We start from the raw sequence: 13,671 nt of genomic DNA, 5'->3' as shown, positions 1-13,671 counted from the left end.
ATAGGCTCCATGGCCCCAATCTCTTTCTCTTTCTATTTGTACATATAACCATGTTTTTAGTTTTATTAGTATTTAATACCAGTTTATTGTTATCTATCCATTCTGCAACACGTTTAAAATCATTTGTCAAATATTCATGTAATTGTGTTTGTGACTGAGCCACTGCAGTGATGGTAGTGTCGTCAGCAAACATATGTGCACTTGAGTCGACTAATACTAATGGAAGATCGTTTGTGAATATGATATATAACAGAGGCCCAAGACAACTCCCTTGCGGGATGCCGCAGTTGGTAAAGCGTGGAGAGGAGTATGAGCCGTTGACATAGACGGACTGCTTCCTGCCATACAGATAGGATTTCATCCAGTTGATAGAAGTTTGACTGAAACCATAATGACTTAATTTTTTAATTAAAATTGTGTAATCGATCAGGTCAAACGCTGCAGTAAAATCTAGAAGTAAGATGGATACAAGTTTACCATGATCAAGAGCATTAAGCCAGGCATCAGTCATGTCTATTAAGACAGTTTCAGTGGAATGATACTTTCGGTACGCATGCTGGGTATGGGTTAACAAATTGTTTGTTTCCATGTATTTCCATATTTGATCACTAACTATCTTCTCTAAGATCTTACTTAGAGAGGAAAGTAAGCTGATTGGTCGACTATTTGAAGCAGTGAAAGGTAATTTAGCATCTTTAGGAATAGGGCAAATCTTTGCATGTTTCCATTCAGTCGGGAACTTGCCATGTTGCAATGAGAGATCAAATATATACTTCACAGGTCTGGCAATATGTTGAGCAGCGTATTTGATCAGTTTGTTATCAATTAAGTCACACCCTGGAGATTTATTCTCAGGAAGCGATGACAATATGTGCATGATTTCCTCTAAAGATATATCTGGTAAAACAAAACTACATTCTTTCCCATTCATTATCTGTCTGTCTATATTCCCCACCAGTAGTTCATTTGAGGCATTGACATGCATGTTGGACCTAAGAGTGTTTGAGGCCGGTAATAATATATAAGTGCATAAATGCATTTACTTGTGTAATCTAATCTGTAACTAGGGCACAGACAGCAGTTGATTGTTTTCCTTCTGATTTGACTTGTAACGTTGTAGCGTTTATCAAAGGATACTGTACACTGCATACAATGAATAAAGAAATTGCCTTCTCATACTTCATATTAATATTTTATAGAAACAATATAGAGACAAACAGTATATTATATTATATTCCTATTATTCCTATTATTTCTTCAACAGTGAACTAGAAAAAAATAACAGTGAAAAGTTAATGAAAAGTTAATTGTTCTATTGCAATATTTTGTCAATGGAGAGACTTCCATGTGTGACTTCCCATGGTTCTTTATGTGGGGTGCTGTCTCCATGTCATCTAAATGTCATTGTGATCACAGACAATCACACTTATTATTCTTGTCAAGAGGTGTGAGATTCAGAGCTGCAACTTTGGTTTCCTGGACAGTAAAGCTGTCACTGAATTAGCTCCAAGTTTCTTAACCACAGACAAGCACTATGCAACGTCATAATTGTGGGTTTATCCAGTGGTGGGGAAAGTACTCACATGTTTCACTTAAGTAAAAGTATCAATACTGCAATATTGATAATACTCTCTCTGTGAAAGTGAAAGTCCGGAATTAAAAATGTACTTAAAAGTACAGTAGTATTGGTATCAAAATGTACTGCTGCAGGGAGTTAGAGGGCTGTGATAATAAAACAATCTAACACTTGGTGATCTCTCAAGAAATATTTTCAATCTGCAAGGAAAATATTTCAGCAGGATCGCTGTTTAGTTTGATGGGAGCTCTCTAGGGTCTGACTATTGAACAGGAAGCAAGCTAATTAGCAAGTTCCAAAAACCTTAGTGAAAGGCAATGGCAAAGGTCTTCATCTTTGATTTAAAAGAACAGAGTTTTAGCAGACCTAGGGGGTGGGGGGGTTAAGTCATAAATAATGCAGAATGTGACTGCACTACATCAATGTGACCAGAAGGTGGCAGTCATCAGATGACTGCCACCTTCTACTATCAAATGGCCTTTTCTAATATCACATCGCAGGCCACATTGGCCCGCAAAACACCACTTTGACAACGCTGGTTTAAAATGTAAACGGTGGTGAATATACATTGCTCCAAAGTTTCACAAAGAGACTCTCATTGGGACTAGAGCAGTAGACAAACAACTAATTCAAATGTCATTGTACTGACAATTCCCATATCTGACTTGTAGCACAAAGACACTACCACCTGCAATCCAGAAACTACCTTTCACTCAGTTCACAATCTTATGGCAGCCTACCTGAAAATTAATGAGTCTCCATAAATCGATTGCACAACATTCAGTGTGAATTTGCATACCAGTTTTTTTTAGCATTATTACTCTATTGTTGTTTAATGTAGTACCTATGTTTTTCACTATTTGAAGATTGTATTAATTATTTAGGCATTATGGTTCTTGAAAAGCAAACATCCCAGATGCAGTAATGTATGTTTGCATGTTTTAGGTTGTTGTATGTAGACGAATTCAAGTGTGTTGCCCCAAACTTCACATATTTTGTGAAGTTTGTCTTGAAGATGACATCCTTTTATACAATAAGGCAAGAGTTAGAACATGGTTGTACGTCTCACACGAAAGCCCCAACTCTGAGCGTCATCTGGACAGCTGACCATATCATGTTCCACTGGGCTGTCATTACAATTACAGCTCCACTGGTTGTACTGGGAAACTCCCAGTGTTAAACATGTAGCTGTATAAACATGAAGCAGACCCTTTGCTGAAAGGCAGCATGCCAGCTCAGGCAGTAGCGTACGGTGGGTTCTAACGTGGACCGGGCCAGATTCTTAACCCCCCAGATTCTTAACCCCCCCCCCCCCCCGCCCCGCTGGGGGGGGGGGTTAGAATCTTGGGGGCGGGTGGGGGATGGCTGATAAGTGACAGTCTATTGAGAATTACCATCAGTGTTAATGCAAGCGAGAGAAACGTGAATAAAACACAATATGCAAGTATAGTTGGGAAGCGGCTTAGTTTGGGTTGAGTTGCTGGCTCGTCGATAGCAGAGAGGTCTGTAGGCGCAACTGCGCTGCTGGAATCCGGGGAGCAGGGGCGCACTTATGGTGCTGCGGGCCGCGGAGATGGTTGCTGGTGGTGGCGGGTCTGGCGTTGTGGTGGGCGCTGCTGGTTGTGGCCCCACTGGCCCCCCACCAGCAGCCGCTGGTGCCTGGCAAGAGAACCGGTTTGACGGGGAAACCGTTTTTTAATGGCCACCCATTAACAATTTGGCCGAATGCAAATAAGCCCGATTTGAAAACAAAGAATTTCTGTGGTTGGCAACAACAGAATAGGGTGAGGGGTGCTAATGTTATGTTGATTTTTTTTGTTTTTCTTTCCCCTGGGGGAGCAGAGTTTTATAGACCGGGCCATGGCCCCGTTGGCCTCTATGACGATACGCCCTTGAGCTCAGGTGAGAAGTCTGGCTATTTTTTCTCAAAATGGAGTTTAGAAATTTTTCACATTTTGGAGAAACAAAATAGCCAATTTCACAAGTCTTCCTGTATCCCTGCAAAGACTCCATGGACAAAAACAAAAGAAAGGATTTCATGACTAAGATGAATGTATGTCCCATTTAATGTTGGCAGTAGAACTATTTGAAATGTCAGACATATGAACTTCATTCATTTACACTGTACTGTATAATTTGATTGACATGTGTAATATTTTATTTACAAGTAATACAAACATCATTAAGAGGATGATTTTCACCTAAAAATCAGAAAGTTGTGACACTTAATAAAATGAAATGCAATTTCATTCAAGGAAAAAAGAAAAGAAAAGAAAGAAAAACTGTCTGAGAGAAAATAACATGAAATGCAAAAACAAACAGAAGATGGCAACACACAATGGCTATATTCCAGCATATTAATCAGTGGAAAAGTATCACATATACACTATTATCCTGTGTTATGTCTTAGTGTATTATTTCCAAGCAGGGTAACAACCCAAGTACATTGTCACTGTTACATGCTTGCACATTGATCACGCTTGTCTATTAGGAACACTTTAATTCATAATATATTACTGAGCACTGTCAGGTTAATCCACAGGTTAACATACTGAATAAGGCCATTTTAAAACTGAAACGTTACCCAAATAGCTCGTTGCACTCAAGGCAAATTAATCTTAGCATGCTTTTCAGAAAGACACAATTGTCACGGTGCAATAAATTTATAATTACGATTGACAAACAAATCAACAAGCATATGGAATAAGAGAACCAAACAAATATGACTGTTAATTCAAACGAGCAGTAGTTAAACTTTACAACAAAATGTGTTACTTAGGTTTAAAAGTGATACACTTAAATGAACTAACTGATGGCAGTTGCCAATACATGCGTAGCAAGAGTCCAGAGGTGGGTAATGAAGAAATGATTGAGCGGCGTAAAGGATCATATAATAAATGAATGAAACATTTTCCTCTGTTCAGTCAACTCTTCATAACTGAGGAAAACCGTCACAGGGATTTAACACGTCACACATCAAGCTTAATTCATACTTTGTTGCATGACAAGGCGGTGGCACGTTGTTAGCTTGAAAATCAGCTACTTTCAGCGAACAGCACCATCGTTCAAAGTATAAAGTAGGCTTGATTTTGAAACATCCACCATACCAGTTCTGATGAGGATAAAAACAAACAATTTCATTGTCCCCTTTTCAACAAAGAGTTAAGCACTGTAATTACACACTGAACGCTTGAGACGAAGGGCATTCAGAAACAGAAACCACCCTCAGCTTGATGGTTCACATTTTTGCATATATTTTATATTGGTCCATCTGTCTCCCCGTTGTCCATTCGAGAGCCCAACGCTAAGCTAGCTTCTTAGTCTCATCGTCTTTTTTATCATCTCAAGGTTTGAATACAAAATAAAACAATTTGAATACTATCGACATGCACGTGGCATTACTCAGAATAGGACATTGTTGGAAAGGATTAAGACAGGCACGACAACCTACTACATCATGACGCAGTGAAGAGTGATATCTAGTCACTTAAAACGGTAATCAGAGTGAACATCACCACAATAAAGACACTGATGAACCCCAGGGGGAAATCAACTTGTTTTAAATGACCTAAACACAGAGGGTTGGGGAGGGGCAAGCACTCAAAGTTTGTCTTTAGATTAAAAAAAGGCAATTTCTTTTGCCATTATTACAAGTGTTTGGGTCATGGGAAAAACATCTGGGAGAAAAGAAAAGAAAACTATTCAGTTACAGAGGTGACATCTCCAAGATCCAGCTCAGTAAAGAGAGAGAGATATATAGATATAATCATATTCTCCCTAGAAAAAAAGGACAAAAAAAACGTAAAAAAAGAAAAGAAAAAATCCCCTCATTTTTTTCCTCTTTTTAAAATCTTTGATTCGTAAAAATTACAGTCTATTCAAAAGTCAACCCCAAAGCTGTGCATAACACCAACATAAAATGGAAGATTGTTTTTTTTTTGTCGGCGTCTTAAGGGCCGACTTCATAACCCTGTTCCCAATGATACGCGAGTGACTCCAGGATGACAGATGGAAGGAAGGACCATCCACCCAAATAGTCATGAGACCAATAAACAAAAAATATTTCACGCTAAATGTCTGTGAGCTACATTTATACACAATTTATAACCTTAAGCAGGTTTGTTTGGGATTTCTTTTTTGTTCCTGTTTTTTTTTTGTATATTTTTCAATGTTTTTATTTTTCCATATATTTTCATTATGAAAGCAGAGCTATTATTTCAACACCGCGATAGTACTTCACGTTTTTTTGTTTTTGTTTGTTTTTTCTCTTTTTCATTTTCTAAGATCCACGCCATGTAATTTCCTCATTGCTGCATTTACAGTAAGAAAAGTGATTAGAAAATTCTGGTAATAAAATCTCAGTTAATGCTGATTTGTTACTACACACTTAAATAAACAAATTCTCCAAAGTAACGGTTGCAAAAGTAGCATATCAGTAAAGAAAAAAAAAAACAAGTCAAAATCTAAAAACCAATCTAGAAACAAATGACCCAAAAAAACAAAACAGGAAATCATATACTATGTATAATGAGAGCCATGCTCTTCAAAAAACCTGTTCTTTATTCAACATATACGGGTATATTAAATAACAATGAGATACAAAATGAGAAAAAAAGAAATCGAAAAAAGAGAGCGAGAACTTTTTCTTTTTTTTTCCCCTTTGCATTTTACATACAGTCCATAAAAAGTTCAGGAAGGCAAGAAAGGACGTGGGAGGGGTTTGATGGGAGGTTGGTAGTCGTGGAAGTTGAGTGACAGGGGAAGGGAGCCAATTGCGTGCTGGCTGGGAGGAGGAGGGGGGGTTTGTTCATCTCTTCCTGCGACAGGTGCGTTTGTGATCGGCGTGCCAGTGCTCCTGCTGACATTTGATGGAGCAGTACGAGGTGTTCCAGCAACAGTGATACATGGCCTCCTCCTCACAGTTATAACACTAGGAGACACAAATGCACACAAGGCACGTCATGACTACAAAATGCCATATCGCTGCTGTTGAGCGAAAACCGCATAATGTCCAAAACCACAACTTTTCAGCAAATGGAAAAAAAGGAATAACCTGTGTTCCAATGGATCCAATGTAGTTATTATTTAGTCACATGCTCTTGTTAATACTTTTAGTAGGTTCAATATTCATAAAACCCACAGACACTTAACCACCGTCACATTTTGTCAAAAATTGTGAAAATAGCCCATCTAGAAGCTCTCAACCCGTGGAGTCCATGTTCCTTGGTGAGGGAAATGTTTGACAGTACGGAGATAATTCCGTCGTCATAACTGTCATGTGTTAATGTTCACCGATCGGTCTTCGGTCTGCCCCACAGTCTGTTGTTAGCAACACTGCTAGCGACTTGCAGACTGTACAGTACTAAACCCCCCCTGCGATAATATGACAATCAGTTTAGTTATTCCACCTCTGTGCTATGTAATGTGCCAACCACTCCAGGATATCCTAAACAATGAACTACTCGCTTCGCCAGCTCGTAGTGTTGTCCCATCGTATCCATGGATAGCTTTCTATTTACTGCTCTGTGCTCAGAGACGGTCTAAGACCGTCTACTGTATCCGGTAATGCATACATGCTAGGGATGTCACGGTATGCAGTGTTACCAGGTGTTCGGGCACACACCGAGTACGTTACTTGCACACCAATACTGTTTTATTATTATTTCATTTCCGTGTGGCACCCATGTTCTTATAAGCATGTTCTCAATACTTTAGTCAGATAACAGGTGGCACAATTATAATTATTATGAAGAGAAGTGATTGACTATTCTACCTACGTCTCTGCACCCAGGGCTGCTAGGATAGCTGCAGGCTAACCTCACGTCACTAGGCTTTTAGCTGCAGGCAGCGGACACACAGCGATGTCAGATTTCACTTACCGGGGATTGGGGGGGGGGGGGGGGCTTCCAAAGTTGAGTTGAAAGCTGCATTGAACTCTCTCACTACGGTGAGCTTATACTTCCATGAGTATGAGTGCTTTATTTACTTAATAACCTGTAGTGACGATGTGCTCTCAATTAATGTATTAATTCATTTGACTTAATATGATTTTCTGTTTGCGTCTTGAACAACACGATGAAGGCTGTTTGAGCTGAAACACATCCATTGTTGCTCTCGGAGAGGAAAATACCGACCTAAAGCCTTGGAAAGGTTTGGTTTCTGGATCATTGCCAGGCATGTCGAGTAGGACACCTTGTGGTTGACAATATTAAAATAAATGAAATAAATAAACAAACTCCCAAACCTTTAAATTGACATCCGAATGTCAATGTAACAAACGAACCTTCAAACATTCGGGGCCAGCCTTATTAGATTATTAGTAACTACCATGTCTCTACACAGGTGTTGTATTGTGTGTGTGTGTGTGTGTTCCCACTCACCCACTGTTTCTTCTTGGTCTGAGAGATGAGCTGTTTGTGTTGAGCAACGATCTTCTTCACCTCCTCCACTAGCTCCTCTTTACACTTCTCCTTCACCTGTTTACATTTTCTCTCCATCTCAGCCTGGGCTCCCGTAACTGCCTTGCTCACTGCCTGCCTCTTTTCCTCCTCCATCTCTGAACGCAGCTGCAGCAGACAGAGACACACACACGCACATTTGTATTACTATACTTGTGTTGTGAGGACATCCAACACTTTAGGACAGCATTGAAAATATATTAATATTGAATATTTTCCTTATGCAAAACAACCATTTACTTTGTGAGGACCAGGGAAATGGTCTTCACATTCACAACAGTCTATTTCTCAAATTCTACTATACTTGTGGGGACATTTGGCCCTCACAAGTATAGTAATACAAGTACACACAGACACACACGCAGAATGTAAGCTCTCAGTGTATCTATTGACATTACAGTACATCTCTGCTGACAATTAAATGTAAAGTGAGTATGAGCCACTAGGGGGTGCTGAGATCCCAACCCTGGTCTTCAGAGAATCCCTGGTTAGCACAGCATGCTTTTCTATATTACTAACGAGTAGTAGTATAGGTGCGTAGTTTAACAGGTGTAGAACCACAAGGATATGCTGTATGTTAACCAAATAATATCACTTACACCACCTTTAAAAGTACTGGATCTGACTTTCTCCCTGCCAACATGGACCAGGACCAGTAGCGCAAGGCTTTGCTTTTACAGACCATGATCAAACATGAAACAGTTTGATCGCGTGCCCATCACTTTGACATCCTTGCAGTCCCTTGCAGATCTGCTACAGTATGCTTGGTTAATGTTCCCCTACAGAATATGGATGCTGGGGTTCAAGTGGGTAAAATGCTTTCACATTTTTAACTTCACGCATCTAGCTTTGTAATTTTCAACGTATTTATTCCCTGCACTAGCTCTCAATGGGGTGTTCAGGTCACACACACACATACACACACCTTTTCCAGGGCTTCTCGAACCACCCGCTCCGTCTCTCTCTTGTTGTCCTGCTTCATCATGTCCTTGACGTCGTTGAAGATCTTGGTGTACTTCTCGTGACACATGTTCTGACAGGCTCCATCGCTGCTGGTCTGGGTGCTGCGGTGCAGGGTGCGAGGCGACCCCCCGCTGGCCTTCTTGGTCTGCGTTGAGACCGACAGCTTCTCAGGCTGCTGGGGGGGGCACGAGGAGACGGGGATCTCCTGGCTGGAGCTCACTGCTTCCATCTCAGGCTCTGGATCCTGGGTGGGATGGAAACACAAGAGGAATTTAGAGGACGAGGAGTCTGTGTCTGTCCCTTTGTGTCCAAATAGGGAGATCCCTGATCTCTCCCAAGTTGTTGCGTCATAGATGACTGACATCATAGACTGGCCTCCAAGTAATCTGATACATGTTCTGCTAACCCTCTAACTAATAAGTAGTTTAAATTAGTTTGAGGTGTAATTAACACAAGGGCTTGAATGCAAAGGGTGTTACGCAGCTTTACATTGATTGTAATTATTTAATTAATTAAGTAAGTCAATTTTATTTGTATAGCACTTTTCACAGAGAAGACTCACAAAGTGCTTTACATACAGCAGAAATAAAAACAGCAACAAAAAAAAAACATTCAAATGATTAGAAACAGAATTATTGTTACCATTGTGACACTGGGTTCCTCTTTGGGTTCAACTGGTTGATTGCGACGGCTCTTCTTAGCCTTGGGTTCCTGACTGCCTTTGAGCTGGACAACACAACACAGGATGACATGATTAACAGTGGATGGGTTAGGTTAGTGTTTTAATATAAGGGATAGTGCAGGTTTGGCGAGAATGTAACTATTTATCCTACTTAAAATTATGGAAACATTTTCTTTAAAGCTTTAAAAAGAGTAAAAAGATTTTTTTTAAAAAAAGCACTTGACAGAGTTAACGTTGTCTATTTATTTTAGTTCTGTACATGTCATGCGGTGGTCAGTCCACCAGGTGTCACTGTCTCACTCCAAGACACCAGTAAACTTGTTAAACATCACAGAAGCAGTGTCAGATTTTATGTTTCAGTGATACAGTAGATAATGTGTGCACAGGCATTATAGAGGTACTGGAGGTGTGGTGGGCTGAATGCAATGAAACCACCAGCCATACCTCCCTCTGGGGATTAAGACCTCCATCTTTTAACCCATATCTATCCTATCAAATCCTACCGAAGTGAATCTAGCAACGTTTCTACAGTCCATCTCATTAAAGAACAGAGAAAGGGTAGTGTATGACACATTTCCCTTCAAAACCTCCCTCTCTAGGGATTAAGACGTTCATCTTTTAACCCATATCTATCCTATCCGGTCAAATCCTACCAAAGTGACCCTAGCAACCTTACTACAGTCCATCTCATTAAAGAACAGACAAAGGATAATGTATGGCACATTTCCCTTCAAAACTGAGCTCCCATATCTACATGCATGCTTAACTAGCTGGTTTTCTTTTGCACGTCTACCTTTTTCGGTGGAAAATCTGAAAAGAAGGCAGATGCACACCTCAAAGGTTCTGTGGAAAATCTGGAAATGAGCTTTGCCTGTCTGAAAGACTAGCATGAGTTATATAGCACTGTGTTCTTATACCCCGTCAAACAAGCCCACATCTCCACTTACTTCCTGTGTCCACGTACGTATGACATGAAAGAGAAAGTCTACACTTACATGTCGTGCTTGTTCGTTGCTTGTGGATGAGATGCTGGACTCTGCCTCTTCCGTCCTCTCCGGCCGCTCCACCACCTTCCTGCTACTAGTACTACCACCACCACCACCACCACCACCACCTCCTCCTCCTCCACCTCCCACCCTGCTCCTCTCCTGCTCCTCTTCTTCCACTACGTCCTCCTCCTCCTCTTCCTCGGCATCCTCCTCCTCTTCCTCTCCCAGCTCCCCTTCGTCGTCTACCTTGGAGATAAAGCGACGTCCGTCCCGGTAGAAGCGCTGGTACATCTCTAGCTCATCACAGGCCTTCTTCCAGCCGGCGCTGCGCTTCACCTGCAGCTGCTGAATGCTCATCTTGATGTCCTGAATGTTGTCGGCGGGAATCCACGCTCTGAAAGAGAGAAACAGGAGAGAGGGATAAAGACGGATGGGATAGAGAGAGCAAGGAAGGAAGATTAGAGATGGTCTTTCCTGAAAACGTCCTCCCGGTATTACGTGGTCCAGTATCACCTCCCTCCCTGTATAATGCGGTCCCTTACCAGTACCAGTTCTCACCTCTGGTGTTGGTGTCCAAAGAACCGTACATCCACCTGGTTGTCTTCTCTCTGGAGGACCTTAGCCGGCCAGTAGCCGAAACCCTTCATCTTAGCCCATACGATCTCATGATTCGGAGTCTGTACACACCAGGGATGCAAACACAAAAAGAAAAAAGATAAATGAAGGTAAAGGTATAGGTAGCCTAATGTTGTAAAGATGTGACAAACAACTGCTGTCATATGTATACCATTTGTATTCAGATCAATAAGAGACAGGTGGTATGTTTTTCATTTACAGAATTATGACAGGCATGAATACGTTGAAGCCCATGGCACAGTGGTGTGGCCACTCGGCTTTATGTTAAGCAATGTTTTGGGGTATGAATGTCATGCGAAGGAATGATGGCAGCTGATCTGAGGTACACAAAGCAGGTTCTGGTTACTCACACATGGGTAGCAGAACCAGTTTTCAGGCCTAGCGTTGGACAGGTAGAAACAGTTCTTACACAACATCAACTCGTTTAACTGCAGGAGAAAAAAGGAGACATAAAGAGAGAATGAAGGAGATGAGATGTTCTTGTACATGTATTTAAATGGAAATACATTTCATTTTATTGATAACACATTCAAGTGAAAGGTGAGACTGCAAAACAAATTGTTATTTTCTACAGTATATAATACACACACACACACACACACACACACACACACACACACACACACACACACACACACACACACACACACACACACACACACACACACACACACACACACACACACACACACACACACACACACACACACACACCTATATATAATTCTGAAACTTTCTCTCTCTGAACTCTTAATACATGATGAATGAAAATGAACAATTTATCCTTCCTTTCTGTATATGAATCCATAACTTACTCACTCCAATCCATCCATTAATCTTTCCTTCTGTCCTTCATCCCTCCCTCATTCTTTCTATCATCCCTGTCTTCCTTCCATCCCTCCCTCCTTCCGTCCATCATCACCGTCTTCCCTGTCTCTTTCCATTCATCAGTCTTTCAAAAGCATCCTTTGTTTCTTCTTCCCTTCCATCCTTCCTTCCACTATTTCACCCTTTATCCTGTCTTCTTCTCCCACCATCCTCCCTCCCATCTAATCTATCCTTCATTTCTCTCTCCCTGCTTTCCTCGCTTCCATCATGCAACCTTCCATCTTGTCATGTAACAAGTCTTATCCTCCTCACTCATTGGTCACTACAGAGAATATAGATGTTTTACCTCATGACACATGTCGCTGTACAGGATCCGTGCAAACTCTGCTTGGTCGCTGTGCACTGCAAGAAACAACCATCAATATAACACTCAGAAATCAAGCACACTGATCTCCAATTGCAAATAAATAGTAGGTAAAACCACAATCATTTTCACAGACTTTGTCACCACGACATTACAGTAATTAATTGCTAAAATTGCCAATCAACTTTTATCTGTTGCTTCTGTGCTCTGTGACCAAATACTTACAAATGACTTATGGACAGGTAGCTATAAATCCCTAAAGCAAAAAAAAAAAGGTTCAACATCACTTTAACTACCCCACCCCCCCAGCATCCATATTCTGGGGGGAACATTAGCCAAATATAGTAGATCTACAAGCTCACAACGTGTCGCGGCACGTTGTGAGCTTATGGATCGCCAAAGAGATTTGGTGTAGATAGAAGTAAGTGGTCCAAGTACAGAGCCAACTCAGTTTAATAAGTCTAGAGGGTTTAACACATTGGGTGCCAAAACCGTATATATACTTCTTTTCAATTACAACCATGGAGTGCCAAAACCGTATATATACTGTTTTTGAAAAAAAAAAAAATGAAAAAAAAAAATGTTTCAATTTTTTTTTCTTTTTTCCTCCATAGCAACAGGAGATATCATTTTTCGAAGATTTAGACTCCCATCCACTTCCTGGTTAACTTATGACTTCAAAAGCTTGCATCTCGGCTCCTGTGTACTTTTTTTTTTACAATGTATTTTTGACTATTTTTGACTATTTTCAACTGGCTGCAACTATGGAACGGATTTCCGAATGTTTTTAATTTTCCCCGATTGTACGAGACCTCTATATAATGAATGGATGCTTTTTTTTTTACATGGATTTGCTCGTCGTGGATTCTAGAGCTTTAAACATTAAAGCGCAGTCAATGGGGAGAATGCTGGCACCCAAGGTAAGTTGTTATGAGAAAATGCTGGCACCCCATGTGTTAAGTGGTTATGGACTAAATGTGTTTGTTAAAATGATGTACTTTCACAAAAGCACGACTGTCACAGTGTCTAGAATTAGAACAAATAATAATCACTTTTCTATTCTAATCTGCCATCTGTTACCAGTACAGCTGGAGTACTGGTTCGGACATAAGGTTTGAGTTTAAAAGTCAAGATAGAACTGGAATTAAAAGAGAAAATATTTTCATGTGCACTAT

At 40.6% G+C, this 13,671-nt stretch overlaps 1 protein-coding gene across 1 annotated transcript in view; it reads right to left on the bottom strand.

Moving 5' to 3' along the window:
- Positions 1-3,624: 3,624 nt before the first annotated feature.
- The window catches only part of zmynd11 (zinc finger, MYND-type containing 11), a 35,122-nt gene continuing 25,075 nt past the window's right edge, over positions 3,625-13,671 (bottom strand). Inside the window, exons 10-17 of the mRNA XM_084056492.1 lie at positions 12,479-12,534; positions 11,655-11,732; positions 11,227-11,345; positions 10,675-11,062; positions 9,640-9,723; positions 8,960-9,241; positions 7,957-8,142; positions 3,625-6,506 (exon numbers count right to left, since the gene is read on the bottom strand). Of these exons, the coding sequence (XP_083912618.1) occupies positions 6,384-6,506; positions 7,957-8,142; positions 8,960-9,241; positions 9,640-9,723; positions 10,675-11,062; positions 11,227-11,345; positions 11,655-11,732; positions 12,479-12,534 (1,316 nt within the window). The 3' untranslated portion in view covers positions 3,625-6,383. The remainder of the gene's footprint in view (positions 6,507-7,956; positions 8,143-8,959; positions 9,242-9,639; positions 9,724-10,674; positions 11,063-11,226; positions 11,346-11,654; positions 11,733-12,478; positions 12,535-13,671) is intronic.

Source organism: Gymnoscopelus microlampas, assembly GCF_963454915.1.
Source record: "Gymnoscopelus microlampas genome assembly, chromosome: 5".
In the NCBI taxonomy this organism is placed as follows: Eukaryota; Metazoa; Chordata; class Actinopteri; order Myctophiformes; family Myctophidae; genus Gymnoscopelus; species Gymnoscopelus microlampas.
This window is presented reverse-complemented; position numbering and strand designations above follow the sequence as displayed.